The sequence below is a fragment of the Dasypus novemcinctus genome, chromosome 12 (assembly GCF_030445035.2).
Source record: "Dasypus novemcinctus isolate mDasNov1 chromosome 12, mDasNov1.1.hap2, whole genome shotgun sequence".
Lineage (NCBI taxonomy): Eukaryota > Metazoa > Chordata > Mammalia > Cingulata > Dasypodidae > Dasypus > Dasypus novemcinctus.
This window is the reverse complement of record NC_080684.1, coordinates 105,789,102-105,810,264: the sequence shown is the minus strand read 5'-3', so window position 1 is coordinate 105,810,264 and position 21,163 is coordinate 105,789,102. Positions and strand designations below refer to the sequence as shown.

Genomic DNA, 21,163 nt, shown 5'->3' with positions numbered 1-21,163 from the left:
TTGCCCTCTCCTCACTCTGCCTGTGCTCAGTGTGCCCCAAAAACTCTTCAGTCCATGCCTCTGGGATCATCAACTCCTGGAGAGCTCTTGGCCTGTCTGCTAACAGGTACGAAGCCTGGGGGTCACAGCAGCACATGAGAAACCCCAGCTGAGTGACCCTGACCACGCAGGGTCAAAGGAGAGAGGCGTGACCTGCTCTGCTTGTCTCCTAAGGGTGCAGCTGGGAGTTGTGGCTTGTGATGAGAGCCAGAGCGCGGGTGCTTGGCTAAGAAAATGACCCATTGCATCTTGGCCCCTGTTAGAAAGAAAGCTACACCTGTAAGAAAACAAAAGCTCATCTGACTGTGGAGGACAAAAGAATTTTATTAAGGATCTTGCAAGAACTGGCGCTCAACCTGGACAAAATGGCCAGTGTGTGGAAAACAAGAAACAGTGATATTTATACCCTAAACCCAACACGCGGGTCCCTCCCCTGCTCCCCATTGATTGGGTGCTTCAGCGGTTACAGCCGACGGGAGAGATCTAACGAACTTTCCCAGTTCCTGCTCTGATTCCCCAGCCTGGGTGGGCTTTGTGCTTTCACTCCTGGCCCTGCCCCCAGCACTCACCATTGGCCTTCCCTGCTCTGGCCCCACCTCCCACACTCACCATTGGCCTTCCCTGCTCTGGCCCCGCCCCCAGCACTCACCATTGGCCTTCCCTGTTCTGGCCCCGCCCCCAGCACTCACCATTGGCCTTCCCTGCTCCGGCCCCACCCCCCACACTCACCATTGGCCCGCCCTCATTTTGGCACCATTTTTCAAATTCTTGGCTCACCAAAGCCGCTGGAACCCCTACCCTCCCTCCTCAGACAGCAGAGATAGCTCTGGCTTCCCTCTGTGAAAATTAAACTTGACCCCTTCCCACAGGTCCTGCTCCTTAGAGCGTGGAGGAAAGCCTCAGTGCGCTAGGAGATACTGGAAGTGATCACTTTTTCAAAACACTGGCAGGTATTTTCTTCCTATTGCACCTTTTGTTCTGTGAGCACGGCCCCTGTGGAGCGAGTCGCTACGTGGCGTGTCGGGGACGCACGACAGAGGCTCCCAGCAAGTGGCCGCTTCGTTGCCTGCACAGCACAATGGATCCAAAGGAGCTGGGAGCAAGACGCCCCCTTCCTGGTCCTCTGGGGAGGCCAACTGCTCAGGCCAGGGTCAGCGGGTGGCCGCTCCCTTGTCTCTCTTTGCCTGGGAAGGAGGGACCCTGCACTGACCGAGTGCCGAGCTCTCACACATGGCAGGGGAAGGGGCTCTGCCAGTGAGCAGGGCTTGTGCCCTGGCAGCAGCCGGGGCTGGGTGAACTTTAACTACCAGCTGCCTGTGGTCTCTTGCAAAATAGAAACAGACCGAACACCTGCACATAGACAGACACAACTGGAAACAGACCGAACACCTGCACTCAAACAGGCACAGCTGGAAACAGTCCAAACACCTGCAAGCAAACAGGCACAGCTGGAAGCAGACCGAACACCTGCACGCAAACAAGCAGGAGGGGAAAGGGGAGATGGGCGAGGACCACTGAGTGTGTCCTTGACATCCCCAACAGCCCCAGAGCCAGGCAGCCCCCGGCAAGACCACCCCATCCTGCGGGGCCCAGTGGCAGGCTGGCACTGTTAGCGGTCCTCGGCCCGCCCCGCTGGGGACCCACCTGCCACCTGCAGGATGCCATGTCTGGCCACATCGTAGAACGGGTGGCTTGTGCTCAGCGCCGGGTCCTCGCCAGCCGTGGGTGAAGCTGAGGGCCTCCTCGTGGTGCCCAGCGCAGCCGCCGCCTCCTCGTCCCGCTGCAGCTCTGCGGCAGACAAGCAGGTTGGGGGAACTCAGTTGTGCTCTCGAATAAGGAGTGGGGGCCCCTCCCCGGGTCCTGTGTGCCCGCTCGGGGTGTGGCCTCCTGGGGGGCTGAATGGGGCCGTCCCCATCAACGGGGGTGGAAACTGAGGCTCAGGGTGGCGGGCCGACACTGCAGCAGGGTCTGGACGTGAACTCGATGCCCTAGCCCCGAATTCTGACCCCAGCCCTCCTCGGAAGAGGCTGACGCTGGAGCCAGGCAGGACGCCGGGGCTGCCCGAGCCCCCAGAGTGGCTGGAGGTGGGGGTGGAAACTGGGTGGAGGGGAATGAAGAGGAGGAAGGGGCTGTCTTCCCAGAGCCTGATTGTCGCAGGGAAGGTTCTCCATTCCAAACAAAGCAAGGTTCTTTAAGAGATGCTTTCTGCTGGAGAAAGAATTTGGGGATTGGACCTTCCAGGGCCCAGCGCAGGTGCTCCGAATCAGGATTGCCAGGGCTGGGGGCCGGGGCTCCGGGGGAGGGAGCACTGGCTTTTCCTGCAGACGGGAGGTGAGCCTTAGCCCGGCCAGGTCTGAGACCCCCCTGCCTCGACCACCTTCTCACGCCCAGAGGGAGCCCATGGGGGGATTTTGCAGGGATGGGGGGCTTGCTAGCTCTGGGTGGGCCCTGGAGAGGCCAGGCCTGGGGGCTGCAGCACGGGGCTGCCCTCTGCCTCCTGCTCCTCCCCGACCTGTTCCAGCTAACCCTTGAGCTAATCAGCTACTAGAAATCCATCCAGGAAGCCCTGGATACAAGGAAGAGACATCTGCACATGCTCCGGCCCCCCACCCTGCCCCCCACCCGCCCCCTCCTCTTGCTGCACATCATCCTGGTCTGACTGAGCACCACTCTGTGCAGGCACCAGCTGGGGAGTGGGTGGGGGGCAAGGCCCCCGTTTCTCCTCAGTGTGACAGTCCCAGGGTGGGCGAGGGCAGCAGCAGGGACACACTCAGGCAGGGGAGGGCGATTAACGTGTCAGGGGCGCTGTGTGTCCAGCTAGTGGGCACTGGCGTGGAGGCATGGGCGAGGGGCGGGGCCAGGTCACGCAGGAAGGGCATCCCAGGTGGCGGGGACAGTGGGCACCAAGGGCCAGCACAGGGACGCCTGGCACGGAGTGCACGGATGAGGCTGGACGGCCAGGCCGTGCTCAGGAAGACGGCTGGAAACGCGTCTCTAACTCCACCGCGGCCCGAGACGGGCACGGGCACCTCAGAAGACGCGGCACGTGGCAGAGAAACGCAGCCCCGATTTGAGCATGCCACGCCGCCGTGTCCCCTAAAACCCGTGGCCTCGTCACACCGGCACGTCAACTAGGGCAAGAACAGAGCGCTGAGCAGTGATGAGGGGAAACCAGAGGCCAGATGGGGAGTTCTGGGGAGCGTGTCGAAAGCTCGGCCAGGGGGAGCGGCTGTGGCTCAACCGATTGGACTCATATCTAGCATGTGGGAGGCCCTGGGTTCACTTCCCAGGGCCTCCTTGTGAAGGCAGGCTGGCCTGCACCCGTGGAGAGCCGACGCCCCGTGCCCGGAGATGTGACGGCCCGCGCCTGCGGAGAGCTGGCACAGCAAGATGATGCAACGAAGGGAGACAAGCAGACTCAGAAGGGCACGCAGCAAATGGACACAGAGAGTAGATGGAGAGCAAGCAGCAAGGGGATGGATAAATAAATAAAATAAAATAAAATAAATCTTTAAATAAATAATAAAGCTCGGCCGGGCACACCAGGCGGGGCAGGGGGGCCGCAGCACGGAAGGCGGCTACTTCAGGGCTCCGGCCGGGGCAGCCTCCGGAGCCCTGCTCTGGGCATTTCAACGCTTGCAGAGAACCTGCACTGCAGAGACGTGGACGAGGAGATGGGCTGCGGCCCGGCGTGGCCCCTGGTGCCCCGCACGCCCGCAGGGTCCCTGCTGCCCCAGGCACCTGCAGGACAGGCTCTCCTGACCGCTGGGCGTGGCCCCGAGTGCCTTCGGGTGCATCTCCCCGTTGCTGAGCCTCGGTTTCCCCGTCTGTAAAAGGGGGCTGTGGTCCCTGGCCCCTGGGGGGTGGCCTTAAGCACAGAAGGGGGACACATCCTCAACCCCAACCCCGAGGGCCCCTCAGCCACAGCTCAGGGGTGAGACCCGCGCCCGCGTTCCGGGCTCACAGGAAGGAAAGGCCCCGCACGCCGGAGGAATCCCGGGTAGACAGGCAGGTGGGAAGACACGCCGTGCCCCCGAAAGACCCGGCCGCAGTGATGCCAGGCCTTGCCGCAGTGACGCAGCCACGCAGCATGGCTGCGGTAAGAGGCCAGCAGGTTTTTGTTTTGCTTCTGGAGCTACACGAATGGACTCTAAAATTTATGCGAAAAAAATAAAATAAAACGGGAATAGCTTAAAATAAGCTATTGGATAAAAAAAAAAAAAGGGCGGTGCAGTCGCACAAAGGAGCATTATTCAGCCGGAAGAAGGAATGAGTTGAGACCCACTGGAGCGTGGTGGACCCCGAGGCCACCCTGCTGAGGGAGAGGAGCCCCAAGGACGAAGGTTGCACCCATAAGACACCCGGAAACGGCACCTCCAGAGGTACCAAGCAGCTCCCAGGGCCGCGGGGAGGGGGGCAGGAAGGGGAAGGGATGCTCAGTGGGTAGAGAGTGCCGGTCAACTGTGGAACTGCTTTTATTTAAAAAAAAAAAAAGCACACTGAGACTCTGAGAAAAGGCACTCAGAGGAGGAACTGGACGGAAGAAGGCCGAGGGGAGAATGGCACAGGAAGGCTCAGGGCCCGCGCAGAGGCGAGTGTCGGAAACCAGGAGACAAATGGGCCAGGGGAGCAGCGAGGGAAGGCCTGAGAGGACCCAGGCACAGACGCGGACGACAGCGGGCGCCGCAGATCTCTGGGTGTAAGAGGGACTTGGGTCTGGGGTTGAACAGGGACCCAGCCATCAGGAAAACGTTCCAGTGGGATTCCCGGCTCCCCTGTGCCGCCGATGAACTGCAAATGCAGCAGAGCGTTAGAGCATACGGTGCTGGAAGCAAACACTGGTGGTCACTCTATAACCTCGGGCGGGGCGAAGCTTTCTAACAATGACGCAGAACCCAAAGCCATAGAAGAGGGGAGTGGACGTGGCTCGGGTGATTGGGTGCACACCTCCCAGGTGGGAGGTCCCAGGTTCAGTTCCTGGTGCCTCCTAAAGAAGACAAGGAGACAACAAGCTGAGGCAATGGAATGACACCATGTGCTGATGCGATGACGTGACACAAGAAGAAAACACAGCAAGGACACACAATGAGGAGACACAGCGAGCAGGAACCAGATGTGGCTCAAGTGGTGGGATGCCCACCTCCCACACGGGTGGTCCCAGTTTTGGTTCCCAGCGTTTCCTGGGAGCAGGACACAGCTGGCACACAGCGAGGACTCACAGTGAGTAGACAAAGTGAGCAGACAGCAAGCACAATGAGCAGACGGATGAGAGAGCCATCTTGGGATAAATAAATCTTTTAAAAAATAAAAGAAACATGCTCAAAAGCTATAGAAGAAAAGACCAATATATTCAATAATAAACTCACAAAAAATTCCACAGATAAAAAAAATCTATTACTAATGTTCCCAAACAAATGACCCATCAAGAGGGGTGGGGATGGGAAGGTCATAAGAGTCGGGAGGTCATCAGAGGGGTCGCCCTTACGCACATCTCAGCAGGACCCCAGAGACAGCCAGAGGAGATACAACCCCAGGTGGGGGTGCTCCTGAGGGCTACGGAGACACCCAGGTCCTATGGTCATGGCAGATGGCTCTGGAGTTCAGTGCCTTGCCAGTGGGCCCTACTTTGGAATTTGGGCTCCTGCGTGTGATGGAGCTGGACTCAGATGTGACCTCTCTACACATGCCTCTTCTGTCGCTTTTACTGAACCTGTGGTTGGCACTTGGATTGGTATATGCTCAGGAGACTTGAATCTCTGGACTGTCCATTGGCCAACTGGGCCCTGAGCTTCAGCAGAGCAGCAACATCTGCTCTTCAGTTCGTTGGACTTATCCAGGTCAGCTAACAGGTTGGTGAGGATGGTCAACCACCACACCAGGGAATCGAGAGAGTCTACAGCGGCAAGCAGGAGAATCCCATCCATCAGCCATGTGGGGTCTAAGCCCCCTCTCGATCTAGAGGTGGAGTGGACATTGCCATCCCAGGGTCCTCAGGATGGAGGAATAAAATACGGACTAGAGTGGACTTACTGGTATCTTACTGTAGAACTATTGTGACTCTAGCAGTGGAAGAAACGATATCACTGGTGTGAAGACAGTGGCCACAGGAGTTGCTGAGGGCAGGGAGAGGGAAGAAGAGGTGTGATATGGGACTTTTGTGGGACTTGGAGTTGTCCTGAATGATACTGCAGGGACAGATGCAGGACATTATATATCCTGCATATATCCAAAACCCACTGGACAGACTGAGGGAGAGTGTGACACATGGAAACTGTGGTCCACGAGGTGCGGCCGTGCTCCAGGGCGTGCTCACCACGTGCAACGGCCGTGCCTCACTGATGAAGGGGATGCTGATGTGGGAGGAGCGCGGAGGCGGGGAGTGGGGTATATGGGAACCTCTTATGTTTTTTAACATAACGTTGTGGGATCTATTTATCTTTGAAAAAAAAAAGACAATAGGGAAGCGGCTGTGGCTCCATCAGCTGGGCTCCCATCTACCACGTGGGAGGCTCTGGGTTCGCGGCTCGGGGCCTCCTTGTGAAGGCGGGCTCGCCCCAGTGCCGTAAGTGCCGTAAGTGCCGTGCAGAGCTGACTCGGCAAGGTGACGCAACAAAAAAGGGAGACAAGCAAAAACCCAGAACAGCGCGCAGCGAATGCACACAGAGAGCAGACAGCAAGCAAAAAGCCACAAGGGGGATAATAAAAAGAAAAAGACAATTAAAAAAAGGGGAATGGGGGTGGGAAGGGGCCGATTTTTTAATATAACAAGCACTCCTACAAATGAGTAAGAAAAAGGTCAAAAATAAAAAACGGGCAAGGAAGGAAATCCATAGCAGAAGGAAACGCAAGCAGCTTTTACACAGGGCAAGAGCTGCCGCCCTGCTGGTAAGAGAAACACGCAAGACGCCCGCCCTCGGCTCCTGTGCCCCAGCGAGCCTCGGCGCGCTCACATACGTCCCAGCCCAGTGGGGGCTACCCCCGCGCAGGGCAGCCAGCCACGGCTGCCCACTGACCAACGCACACCCGCGACCCAGCGCCACTCCTGCAGCGTCATCCTAGAGATTCGCTGGTTCGGACGTCCAGTGATGGCAAACCGAGGCCGCTATGTGTCCGCCAGCTGCGGGTGGCTGGCCGTGGAGTACTACGCAGCCGTGAAAAGGAAGAGGGCATTCCCTGTGAACCGGAATGGAGAGCCTCTGGGTGCCACCCGGTGCGGTCGCTGCCGAACACAGCAAAGGGGCACTGGGGCAAAGCAGCCGGCTTAGCCCCCCGTGCCGGGGCCGGGATGGGCAGGGACAGGGTGGAGAGGACACCTTCTCGTGGGCCTTGCTTTTTAGGACCTCCGAAGGGGAAGGACGCCAGGCGCACTCACCGATTTCGGCCAGCTCCTCCAAGTCCAGGCCAGCGGTGCTCTCCGGACAGGCGTGGCTGTCAGCGCAGGCCATCCCACCGCCCCCTCCCCGGGGTCCGGGCATCCGACACCCTGAGGGAGAAGCGCAGAGAAGGTGCGGTTAACACACAAGCCCCCGGGGTTGAGAGTCAAGGAGCTGCACCTCCGGGGCCCGCCCTGCTGCTCTAAGCTCACCCTAAGAGGAAAGGGAACGCCCGCCTCTGACTCCCGGGCGACACTGATCCCACCCGGCCTCAGTTCCCGGCTTCTCCCTTCCCAGCAGCTGCTCCCACATGGGAGAATTCTCCAAAAATTGAGCTCCAGGGCGTCGGAGCCCCGGGAGACGGCAGCGGCCCCGCCTTTGGGCCCGCCCCTATCTGCTCCCCTCCCCCTCAGGCGCTGCCCCCCCCACTGGTGCCCCCGGACAGGCCCCCCTCACCTGGTGCCCCCCACCCCGTCCCCCAGGAAGACACGCTGGCTGCTGGGTGCTCCCAGGTGAGGCTTGGGGACTCTGATTTGGCTGGTGGTCGGGGGGCTCACAGGAAGTGGGGTTCCCACAGGACGACGAGGGGTGCCCTGTGGTCCAGCCGAGCCGGGCGCCCCGGGGCCTGCATGGATGGGGCCGTGTGGCTGGAGCTGGGGAGAGGGGCTGGCCGCGGGGACAACCAGGCCTCGCTCATTCATTCAACAGCCACGCCCTGGCCTGGCCCTGGGGCCCAGGACACGGGGAAGGCAGGTTCCACTCCCGGGAAGTGCTCAGGGGACAGACACAAGAAGGGGAGTCACCTCCCAAAGACGTGGCAGAGGGCCGGGGGCTCGCCAAGGCCACACAGGGAGGCAGGGGGAGGCCGACGCCTGCCACCCCTGCCCAGGCTCTCCCTGCAGGATGGAGCCCAGACACATGAGCTGAGCCCACCTGGTAAGAGGCACGGGCAGGCAGCTGCCTGCCTGGCCACCAGCGTCCCTGCCCTCTCAGCAGATAGGTTTTGTGTTTTGTTTTGTTTTTTGAGGTACTGGGGCCAGGGATTGAACCTGCAACCTCGTGTCTGGGAAGCGGGTGCTCAACCCCCAAGCCCCATCAGCCCCCTCTCAGCAGCACGCCCACCTTCTCTCTCTCTCTTCCACACGCACACCATCTCTCACACGCACACACACGCAGCCCGTGTAAGTGACAGAGGCTTTGCCCAGGCCCCAGGGTGGAACACGTGGCCACCAAATGGGCCTTGAGGGAAATGAAGCCGTTGAAAGAAGACAGAGCCGAGAGAGGGAGAAAAACCGAGTCTCTCAAACACTGTGGACCTGGATCCAGCCAGACCTGGACGCAAAGATCCCTTTTCAGCTGAAGCCAGTTTGGATTAGGGCTAATCTGTCCCTTGTTGCAAAATGAGTGGTAACATTTTTTTCCTTGAAAAAAATCAGTGCATACTGAAAGACTTGATGAGATCTGCCCTAGCAGCCCTTAAGAGAACAAAACAATCAGTGGCACTTTTTCTTTTTCGTTGGGCACACGAAAAAGAACTTCGCTTCTGAAACTCTTTGGGGACAAATCTGGCTAAGCCACAGACAGGTAACGGATACTGACCCACTGCGACCCTCCGTGTGCCAGCAGCCCCGACCTCAGGCCCCACTCCACAGGGGAGCGAGTGAAACTGCGGCCACCGCCAGAGACCCCAGACCACGCTGCTTCCCCTTGACCAAGAGAAACAACCTTTTAACAAATATGGTTTGTTCCATTTTGTCACTACGAACCCCCCTCTGCGTCACAGTTCATTTCTAAAGAGCAAAATGAAATGACATCATTAAAGGAATTATTTTAAAGGGAAAAACCCTTCCATAATCCTGTGCTACAGTTTTAGTTTTGCCTGTTGCCCTCCAGTCTTCGTGCGCTTGGAACCACATTTTATACAGTTACAATCAAATCGTGCAATGTTTTGTGATCAACCGCCCACTCGCACCCCTTGTCAGCCCAGGGCAGCCCCAGCACCCCTGAATATTCAGCATGTACTGTGTGCCCACAAAGGCCCCCCAGAGCCTGTGAAGGGAATTTATTTGGAAATAGGGTCTTTGTGTCCGATGTGACTGCTGTCCTTAGATGAGGAGGGACATTTGGACACAGAGACACAGAGGCTGAGGCTGGGGGCTGCAGTCAAGGACAGCCAAGGAGGGCGACACCAGAAGCTGGGAGGGGGCAGCGCACAGATCGCCCCACCTCCAGATGAAACCCACCCTACCCGTACCTTCATTTCAGACTTCCGGCCAGAGACGGTGAGAGAATTCGTGTCTGTTGTTTCAGGTGCTCATCTGTGGTGCTTTGTTACGCAGCACGAGGAAGCTAATACACAGCCCGACGCCAAGGCCACCTTGGAGGGGTCGGAGCTGGTGCCTTGTGAGGCAAAGAGGAGGGCAGATTTGGGGGCAGGAGAGGAATCAGGGGAGCCCAAGGGTGCCTAGATGACCGTGCGGACCTGGGGCCTGGGGGCCTCCTGCGCAGGTGACCGCCCCCCGTCGCCGTTGACCAAGGGGGAGCCCCAGCAGGAGGGCGGAGAGGGGGGCTGGGGCCCGGCCCCGCTGCCTCCCTGGAGTCTCAGCTCCAACGCGGGGCTGCCTCTGGCCAGCGCGGTGAGCCCCCAGGTCCAGGGGAGGGGTCACGGGCCCCCCCACTCCGGCCTCAGCTTTCCCTCCTGCCTCCCTCCCCTGGCCACACCTCTGGACACGAGGCCGGAAATGTCTTCACAGACGCCGTCTTGAAGGGGCCGCCCGCGTCCTGCCCACAGCCCCCGACGGGCAGGGGGGAATCTGCTCCCCATGGGTGCGCCCCGGGCTTCGCCGACCGCAAGCTTCCAGGACTACCAAGGGCCTTTTCAAACACGTCGCCTCATCCAGTGCCCACAAAACCTGCTTATCACGATCTCCATTTTACAGATGCGAGCAGAGAAGCCACCCGGGCCGCACCCGGGTGAGGCTGGGGTCTCGACCTGGGCCCTGCCTGCCCCACGCCGCTGGCACCCAAGCAGCCCCGTGAGCTCCAAGGACACAGCCTTCCAAGCGGCGGTGGCAGCTCAAGGGGAGAACTTGATCACAGCACCCAGCGCAGGCGCATTGCCTCTCCGTGACAAATGCTGAACGACTGCCCGTCCTGGGGCCTCCTAGACAGGGGCCCAGGAAAAAACCCAGGATACCGTAAAATGTCTGCTGTTGAGACCTGGGCCCTCAGAAACTGAAGCCGGCTAGTGAGATAGGGACTCGACAGATGGATCTGGAGCCTGGCAGAGGGTCCCCGTGGCACTCAGCAACCCCAAGACGGCTGCTGGGCGACCCCCCCTCCCCCTCCAGAGCAAAGACAAAGCCAGGAAAAGCCCCAGATAGTCCCCAGGGACTTTATCATTGGGTCCTCACTGGGGGATTGATGGGTGGGGTAACCAATCAAAACAGCAAACAGCGGGAACCCCTCCCCTGCCATTAGCAAAGGGGTGGAAGAATTAACAGTTCAAAAAGCAGGCGCAAGGCCTGAAGGACGCGCCCTCGTGCTCTCGCCTGTGGACCCCTTCCTGCCCTCTGTGCGCTGCTCTCACCACCTTTCCCCTGCCATGTGGCCGCGCAAGTAAGCCTGGGCGTTCATAAGCTATCATGGGGGACTGTCGTCTGTAAATCAGCCCTCTTTATCATTCTCAGTCCCCTCCTCTCTACCTGGGACCCCTGCTCTGCTGTTTTCTCCCATTTCTCTTCCCTCCCTGCCTGAATAAATTACTGGCCCAACTCATCCGACGTGCTCTTGAAATTCATTTCTGCAGCACAGCCAAGAACCTAGACAAAATCCAGTAACAAAACGGCTCTCCCGATCCCCCAGGTCCTCAAGCAAGTGGAAAACTCCCCTGGTTCCAAGAACCGCAGCCCCCTCCACCTCTAGGGGCATCAAAATAACCAGGGACTCGAGTTCACCAGCGTGGAGCTGTGGCCGCATTTGGAAAGGATTCTTAAAATAACTTATTGTCTTTCCATAAGCAATATGTGGACATTATAGAAAATTACGTTACAGAGACAACCAAAAGGAAAAACAAATTTAAAACACCCCCCTCCTAGCGCCCAAGACCTCGCTGGGAAGACTTCACTGATGGTTCTCGGATTCATTACTTTCTTACAAAAACAAGACTATTTAATACCTGTTTTACTACCTGCTTTTTTCCCACTTGTCATTTCTATCTTCCAATATTTTTCATTCTAATTTCTTCAAGCACCCATCCTTAGGTTTCCCCAAGTGCCCCCAAAACCATTTCCCCCGCCCCCTCTTCTCTCCCTGCACACCCTCCCTCCCCTTTCCGTGGCCCCGCCTCCTGCAGGGCGGGGAGGGGGGGTGTCCCTGCTGCTCTGCCGCCCGCCTCCTCGTGGGACCTGCGCCCTCTCCTCCGGCCCCGCGCTCCGGGCACTGAAGGAACCTCCAGGGCTGGCGGGTACGTCACACGTTCCTGGCAGGACGACACCATCGCGACGTCCTTCCGTGGCCGCGGCCGAGGACGCAGGGCCACGCGCACCTCCGGAGGGGCCGAGGCCCTCCCCGCGCAGCCTGCTGGTCTCCCTTGGGGCAGAGAAGCTTTGGGGGGGGGGGTCCTGCGGGTTCTACTCTGGGGTCTAGCCTGGAAACGTGGGAACAGGGAGCCAAACAGCCTCTCGAAGGGGCTGGTGCCTTCCCGGGGCGGTAGCGCCCGCTGCTGGCCAAGGCGCCGCGGGCCACGGGCACTGAAGCTGGTCCTCCGCCAGCTCTGGAGGGCAGAGGCCCAAGGTCAAGGCGTGGGCAGCGCCTCCCTGTGCCTGCCGGCCCTCCTGGCGCCCTTGGCTTCCCGTGACTGCCAACCCCCCGGCGTCTGTCTCTGTGTCCCAGGTCCCTCTTCTATCACGTCGCCCATGCTAGCGGACTTGGGCCCACCCACACGCCTTTAACTTGGGTCTGTCCGCAATGACCTTACTTCCAAACAAGACCACAGTCACAGGCTGTGGGTGGACAGGAATTGGGGGGACACTATTTAGCCATGGCTTTCTTTTTCTTCTTCAACAATTTATTTATTTATTTCTCTTTCCCACCCCCGTTTTCTGCTCTCTGTGTCCATTCATAGTCTCATCAGGCGGCGCCGGGACTCTGGGTCTCTTTTTGTTGCGTCGTCTTGCTGCATCAGCTCTCTGTGTGAGGCGCCATTCCTGGACGGGCTGCAATTTCGCGCGGGGCGACTCTCCTTTGTGAAGGGGCGGCTCCTTGAGCGGGGGGGCACCCTTGGAGGGGGCATCCCCGCGTGGGCCGGCTCTCCTTGCGCGCAGTGGCAGTGCGCATGGGCCAGCGCACCACACGAGCCAGGAGGCCCTGGGCTTGAACCCTGGACCTTCCATATGGTAGGCGGACGCTCTATCTGCTGAGCCACATCTGCTTCTCTAGCCATGGCTCCTTCGATCTGCCCCCTATGACGGCCTGGCCACCACCCCTGCCCTGCCAGGTGGGAGTGGTTCTTTCACCAAGGACGTCCCTCCCTGACCGCAGATGCTTCCCACCCTGGGCTGTCCGGTTGGAAGTCCTCCTGGCTTCCTAGCCTTCCTCCTGCTCTCCCCAGCATTTAAGTCCACCATCTCCCCCACGCCGGCCCCCACTGGCCCCAGACGTGCCAGCTGAGATGGCTGGGTGGTGGTGGCAGCCTGGGAGGACCCAACCGGGCTGCGTGGCCTTGGGCGCCCATTCGCCCCTCCGAGTGCTGCTTCCTGCCTGTGAAGCGAGAACCACAGTGGGGCCCAGGTCCAAGGGGGCTGGGGGCAGGAAGGTGGGTGTCCGCTGGGAGCCATGAGGCACAGGCGGTGGCACCAACGTCCAGGGCCCTCCTCTGCAGACTCGCCACCCGGCGGTGGGACACGCTCCAGGGGTCAGGGCCTGGAGCCTGGCACTAAACAGCCCTGACTGCAGGGACGGAGGGGTCCCTCGGGGGTCCTGCAGTGCACAGAGGTGGCTGGACCTTGGGGCGTCCAGAGGGGAGCGCAGGAGGGGAGGTGGGCAGGGACTGAGGTGGGGGAGCACTCAGGAGTCAGGGCAGAAGGGGAAGGGTGGCCGCGTGGAGGGAGGAGTGACCAAGGGGGTGGGGGCGGGCAGAGGGGGCTGCGGCAGGGGGTGATGTGGTCTGAGCCATGGGGGGGTGGAAAGGGGCAGGGCAGGTGGCCATGGGGTGGGGTTCCTACGGGGGGCACAGACGAAACAACAAGCAAACACCTCTTCCCACCCGCTACCTCCTCCGTCTCCCTCCTACCCATCGATTCCTGCCCTGAGAGCTGACCACAAGCCCTCCTTGAGTCCCTTTCCTGGGACCAGCCAGCAAGGCCTCGATAGCTCAGAGTAAAAGGGTGATGCGGGGTGAGGCCCCGTTTACACTCGTGACGCCTGGAATATGGAAAGCTGCTAAAGAAACAGTTTCAGGGAAGCAGCTGTGGCTCAGTCGATTGGGCTCCCACCTACCAAAAAGGGCCTCCTTGTGAAGGCAAAGCTGGCCCATGCGCTGCGGAGAGCTGACGGCCTGTGCCCCGGAGAGCTGGTGCAGCAAGATGACGCAACAAAGGGAGACGAGCAGACACAGAAGAGCGCGCAGCGAATGGACGAAGAGCAGACAGCAAGCAAGAAGCAAGGGGGGGCAGGAGTAAATAAATAAACAGCATCTTAAAAAAGCAAACAGTTTCAGGACCTGCAAAGAGCAAGTGGCCCTTCTGAAAAGTTGCCTGACAGAGGCCCCGGGGTACTGTACAGGCAGGAATAATTGCCAGTAGCACAACGAGATGCCTACATGTTAACAAGGGACATGGAAGCCTCCAGAGACAGCTTGTTCTTAGGACAAATTCAGGGGATAAATTCCTTGAAGTTTCGGAGGAAACCTTGGTGGCCCTCTCATCCCCAGTTCTCCCAGTCTGCTGTACCTGAGAGCAGAGAGCTCTCCCCGGGGAGCAGCTAGGACAAGGGACGCTGCTGGTTTCTGGATGCGTGACAAAGCTTGGGCAGAAAAATAAAGCAAATTTGAAAACCACAACTAGGTCCTTAGCTTCTCCGTATTACCAATGAAACTAATTTTCCAAAATCTAAAATGGCTACATAACACAGGTAAACCGATTAAAAATGAAATACAATTCATGATGATTTTGGTACTAAGAATTCAGGTACTAAAAATTTGACCCAAAGAAAGATTATCATCCCTCAGGCTTCTGCCCTCCCCTTTGAGGGTATCCAAAGGTCAGAGAAAGGCTGCTTGCAGATGGCCAGGCCATGGGCAGTGGCCCCACTACCACCCAGGAAAGCTTTCAAGGGCACCTTAGCTGCAGGCCAGCTCACACGGAACAGAAAACGTGGGGCCAGGCAAGGGAAACTTCCTGAGCATTCCTTTCACCTTCAGTTTATGCACACCACCCCCAAAGACTGGCCACTTGCAATTTCTATTAAGAAACAGACAAAGATAGTTTATTAAGAAATAGCAGGGAAGCGATGTGGCTCAAGTGATTGGGCGTCTGTCTACCATGTGGGAGGACTCAGATTCAATCCCCAGGGCCTCCTGGTAAAGGTGTGCCCACACGGCGAGCCAGGCCCGTGCAGCGAGCCACACAGCAAGATGACGATGCAACAAAAGAGAGACAAGGGGAGAGTCAAGGCGGATGCAACAGAAACCAGGAACTGAGGTGGCGCGAGTGACAGGGAACCTCTCTCCACTTCAGAGGTCCCGAGGACTGAATCCCGGTGACTCCTAGAGGAAGAAAACAAGAAAAGAAAACAAAAAGAGAAATAGACACAGAAGATCACACAGCGAATAGACGTAGACAGCAAAAACAGGAGGGGGGGGCAGTGTAGAAAAAAGAAGAAATAGCAATAAAAAATAAAATATTCATTCAGGCTCTGCTACCACAAGACACTACATTATAAGGCCATTTATTGGTAGGTGGAACAAATGTATTCAAACTACAATGCCAGCCTCTACCTGCTTACTTCTAGTGATGGGTCACTCACCACCTCCCAGGAATGCTTGCTCCTTCTTGGCTCAGGTCTGACTGCTAAGTTCTTTTTCTCACTAAGACTGAAATCCATCTCTACCCACCCTCCGGGAGAGATGAAAAAAACAGCCAATGTGGAAGGAAAAGCTTAGGATTTGGAGTCAGAATGGCATAGATTTTTGTCCCCAGGGACAGAAAGAGTGTTGGCCCTGCGTCCAGACCACCTCTGTGCAAATCCTGGTTCCACCACTGACTAGCTGGATGACTTTTAGAAACTCTGAACCTCTCTGGATCTCTACTTCATAATTTATGAAATGGGTCAAATAAAAGCATCCACCTCATGGTGAGGTTCTGCGATCAGGCAGGGAGGGGCTGAGCGCGGTCCCTGGTGCACTGCTGAAGCTCAGTAAATGTTCCCTCCTAGCACATCACAGCACGAAAAGGCTTGTTAGTAATTCTACTTTTCACAGTGGGCAGACCCTGCACCAGCCTGTGAAGTAGGCTTGCTAAGGCTCTGGTGGGCACATGTGTCACTTGTAATAACTGAGCTTAGGGCAGGGTGAGCATATTTCCATATAAAAGCACTTCTGTGTTTTAATTCACTGAGCAGAACACAGTGGCTTACCAAGTAAATGTCATAAAACGCAAACGCAAAACTAAAATTACAGCTTGGGACATGAGACATCACTACAGATGCTACAAGCATTAAATAGATAATAAGGGGGGAAGAGGGTATAGCTCAGTGGTTGAGCACCTGCTTCCCATGTACGAGGTCCTAGGTTCAATCCCCAGTGCCTCCTAAAAAAATCACTTTAAAAAAAAACATAATAAGAGAATATTATAAATAACCTTATGCCAACACATTCAGTAATTTAGAGGAAATGGTTAGATTTCTTGAAAAACACCAATAACAAAACCTCAAGCAAGAAGGAATCAATCACCGAAATAGTCCAAAGTCTAGTAAAGAAATTGAATTTGGGCGGCAGACTTGGCCCAGTGGTAGGGCGTCCCCCTACCACATGGGAGGTCTGCGGTTCAAACCCCGGGCTTCCTTGACCCGTGTGGAGCTGGCCCATGCACAGTGCTGATGCGCACAAGGAGTGCCATTCCACACAGGGGTGTCCCCCACGTAGGGGAGCCCCACGCGCAAGAAGTGTGCCCCGTAAGGAGAGCCGCCCAGCGCGAAAGAAAGTGCAGCCTGCCCAGGAATGGTGCCGCCCACATGGAGAGCTGACACAACAAGATGACGCAACAAAAAGAAACACAGATTCCTGTGCCACTGACAACAACAGAAGTGGACAAAGAAGAAGATGCAGCAAATAGACACAGAGAACAGACAACCGGGGTGGGGTGGGGGGTAAATAAATAAATGAATAAATAAAAGAAATTGAATTTGTTTAAAAACCTTCCCATGAAATCCTGCCCCCTAATAGGATAGGAGGGGGCTGGTGTTTCTTCAGCCTCTCCGGGCAACAGCAGGCACTTCTGACCTACACAGACTGAACTGTTGGGCATTGGTAGATCTGTTCCCACCCTCTAGAGGGCAGAAGGGACAGTACTCCATCAGCCTCCCAGGGAAACTGCAGGAGCGTTCAGCCAACACGGATTAGATTGTTGAGCACTCCAGAGGGCCCATCCCCACCCCTGACAGGGGAGGAGGGAGGCTGGTGCGACATCAGTCTACCTGGGCAACTGCAGGCAGGGTGGGAGACGTCTGGAAGCCGATTAGGGGAATATTTTGCGAAGGGTGGGAATTTCGGGTTTGAAATCTGTTATTAGCGTTTCTGGCTGGAGCCCCACCCCTGGGCCTGGCTATTGATCTGTGTCATTAAATTGGCTGCAGTGTAGAGGCACCCCCAGGTGGCCATTCCGGGGGCTTACAGGGTGGGAGGGGTCCTGAAGTCGAATTGGTGATACATCCACAGAAGAGACCCAAGTGAGTGAGTGAACTGCGGGGTTCAGACACATAGGTTAGAGTTTGCGGATGTGACCTCACCCATAGGGGGGGCACCCAGCTGCGGGGATCCCTGAAGGCTGTGATGCACTGCGGTGCTCCCAGGCTCCCTGTTAACCGGACTTCAGGTTGCCAGGTCTGAGTCCCCTAAACCCTGGTAGCCCACACCCCAGAGACTCACACCTCTTGAGTCTTCAATATCACAGACTTTCCATCCCTGAATCCATCACGCCCTGAGGTCCATCTGAGGTCCTTGAATGTCCTAGCCCTCAACGTTTGCGTTTTTTCTTTTTTGTTTTGTTTTGTTTTGTTTTTTATTTTATTTTTATTTTATTTTTATTTTATTTTTTTTAATGTCCTGATTGCTAACATTGCATTATCCCCTAGTCTCTTCTCCCAGCGTATCCCCCAAAGTCTTTTTTTTTTCAGTTATTTAGGGTTTTTTTTTTGTTGTTGTTGTTGCTGTTGTGGTTGCTGTATATCTTTTTTTTTTCTTTTCCCTACCTGTTCCCCGCCCTTTACCCACCCCCTTTTTCTTTATTCCTTTCTTCTCTTTTTTTTTTTCTGTTTTTTCTCTCTCTCTTGTCCCTCATTTTCTTCTTATTTTATTTTATCTTAACCATACAATAGGTGCTGCAGGGAACACCTCACATTTGCTGGGTTTCCTCATCCTCCACTGCCTCATTTCTGTGTGAACTGATTTAGGCTACCTACACTATCCCCATTCCCCTACATCTTGATCTCCTCCATCATCTACTGTCTCTCCTATATTCCACCTCCCTTTCTTTGATCCACAAAGTGTCTAACTCTTAATTTCTAATACCTTTGTTTGGTTTTCTGTCTGTTATCCACTCTTGAAACTATTGCCTTTCTTTCCTCTTTCCCTCTCTCATGAAAACACTAGCTTTTTAATTCATACCATATTCCTCCCATATTCAGTTGACTACCTCATTATAGGTACTCTACCTACTGCTATAACTCTACACAAATTACATGAATCTAATATCCATCCTCCCAGATCTCATATTGTTGCTCTGTTAACATTTATCACCAATACTACTTCACACTTTTTCCTTGCTTACACAATTGCCTTTCCCTGGCCCTAATACTTTTCTTTAAAGTGAACTCAACCAGCAATAAGAAATTAGAATAAGAAGAACAAAGTGACAAAGAGAAGATATAACACTTACGCAAAAACAACAGCTAATTAATCCCCAAGACTAGACAAAGACGCTAAGGAACTGATTAAACCCGTCAAGATAAAATGATGACCAGACAGCAACAAAAATCTACAAACCAAACCGGTAATCAGGAAAACATGGCTGAATCCAATGAACGAACTAAAAATCAGGAAGGGGAGCAGAACTTCGCACAAGTAATGAAAGATCTCAGAACATTTATCACCGACAAACTTAACGAAGTAAAGGAAGAGGTTAACAACATGAAGACAACAGTTGGAGGGGAAATTGCAGACATATGCAAAAAGATAACAGATATGATGGGAATGAACACCACAGTTCAAGAAATCAAAAATACACTTGCAGCAAATATCAGCAGACTAGAAGAGGCAGAGCAGAGAATTAGTGATGTGCTCACTAATCAAACAGATAGTAGAATTGGTCGATAAAAGATAAAATCCAGCTAGGACTTAGGGACCTGAATGATAATGCAAAACGCTCAAACATACGTATTATAGGCATTCCAGAAGGAGAAGAGAAGGGAAAGGGGTCAGAAGGAGTGTTGCAGGAAATAATGGCTGAAAACTTCCCAAATCTACTGAAAGAGACAGATGTACATATCCAAGAAGCACAGCGCACCCCAATCATCATAAACCCCAACAGGCCCGCCCCAAGACATATACTTGTCAAATTATCCAACGCTCAAGACAAAGAGAAAATTCTAAAAGCAGCAAGAGAAAAGAAAACCATCACATACAAGGGAAGCTCCGTAAGATTAAGTGCTGATTTCTCTTCTGAAACCATGGAGGCAAGAAGGCAGTGGTATGATATAGTCAAGGTACTAAAGGAAAAAAATTTCCAACCAAGAATACTCTATCCAGCTAAACTAGCATTCAAAAATGATGGAGAATTCAAAATATTCACAGATAAACAGAAACTGAAAGAGTATGCCAACAAGAAACTCCCCTTCAGGAAATTCTAAAGGGAGTTCTGCAGGAAGAAAGGAAAAAACAGGACAGGCAGAGTTGGAGGAGAGTGTAAGAGCAACAAAAATGACAAAAAGAGAAGGGGAAAAAAAAAAGCAAACAAAATATGACAAACACAAGTCCAATCAAAATATGGCTAACACAAATAATTCCTTGAAAGTAATAACACTGAATGTCAATGGATTAAGCTCACCTATCAAAAGATTCAGACTGGGACATTGGATAAGGAAATATGACCCATCTATATGCTGTCTACAAGAGACACATCTCAGACCCAGAGACTCATGGAGGTTGAAAGTGAATGGTTGGAAAACAATCATACAAGCAAATAATAACCAAAAAAAGGCAGGAGTAGCTATATTAATATCAGACAAAATAGACTTTAAATGCGAAACAATTGTGAGAGACAAAGAAGAATACTACATTTTGGTGAAAGGGACAATCTGTCAAGAAGATCGAACAATCATAAATATTTATGCTCCTAACAAGGGTTCCTCTAAATACATGAGGCGAACGCTGGAAAAACTAAGTGAAAGAATAGATGCATCTACAATTAAAGTGGGAGATTTTAATACACCACTATCAACTCTGGACAGAACATCTCAAAAGAGAATCACTAAAGAAACAAAACATTTGAACAATATATTAGAGGAGCTGGATCTAATAGACATATATAGATCATTACAGCCAAACACAGCAGGATATACATTTTTCTCAAGCGCACATGGACCATTCTCCAAGATAGACCATATGCTAGGCCACAAAGAAAGGCTTAATGAATTCAGAAAGATCAAAATCATACAAAATAATATCTCTGACCACAGTGGAGTGAAGCTGGAAATTTGCAAGGGTCAGAGGCCCAGATTTCACACCATGATTTGGAAATTAAACAGCACACTCTTAGAAAAACAGGGTGTCAAAGATGAAATCTCAAAAGAAATCAATGACTACCTTGAAACTAATGATAATGATAACACAACATACCAAAATTTATGGGATGCAGCAAAAGCAGGACTGAGAGGGAAATTTATAGCCATAAATTCATATATGAAAAAAGAAGAAAGAGCAAAAATTGAAGAACTGCACATTTGGAGGAATTAGAAAAAAAACAACAAAGTAATCCAACAGGAAGAAGAAGGAAATAACAAAGATAAGAGCAGAACTAAATGAAATAGAAAATAAGAAAGCACTTGAAAAGATAAACAACACCAAGAGCTGATTTTTTGAGAAGATCAACAAAATTGACAAACCTTTAGTGAGACTAACAAAGAAAAAAAGAGAGAAGATACAAATACACAAAATAAGAAATGAGAAAGGTGATATCACCACTGACCCCACAGAAATAAAGACTATCATAAGAGGATACTTTGAAAAACTATATTCCAACAAAAATGACAATTCAGGGAAAATGGACAAATTCCTAGAAACACATAAGGAGCCCATATTGATGAAAGAAGAAACTGATGATCTCAACAAACCAATCACAAGTAAAGAGATAGAATCAGTCATTAAAAACCTCCCAACTAAGAAGAGCCCAGGGCCAGACAGCTTCACAGGTGAATTTTACAAAACATTCTGGAAAGAACTAACACCAATCCTGCTGAAACTCTTCCAAAAAATCGAA

At 54.0% G+C, this 21,163-nt stretch overlaps 1 protein-coding gene across 4 annotated transcripts in view; it reads right to left on the bottom strand.

The window, feature by feature from the left end:
- The window catches only part of ARHGAP8 (Rho GTPase activating protein 8), a 123,245-nt gene that overhangs the window by 78,096 nt on the left and 23,986 nt on the right, over positions 1-21,163 (bottom strand). For all 4 annotated transcript variants that reach the window (XM_058308916.2, XM_071219104.1, XM_058308915.2 and 1 more), the window contains exons 2-3: positions 7,412-7,522; positions 1,684-1,827 (exon numbers count right to left, since the gene is read on the bottom strand). In XM_058308916.2, coding sequence (XP_058164899.1) covers positions 1,684-1,827; positions 7,412-7,514 — 247 coding nt within the window. In that variant the 5' untranslated portion in view covers positions 7,515-7,522. The remainder of the gene's footprint in view (positions 1-1,683; positions 1,828-7,411; positions 7,523-21,163) is intronic.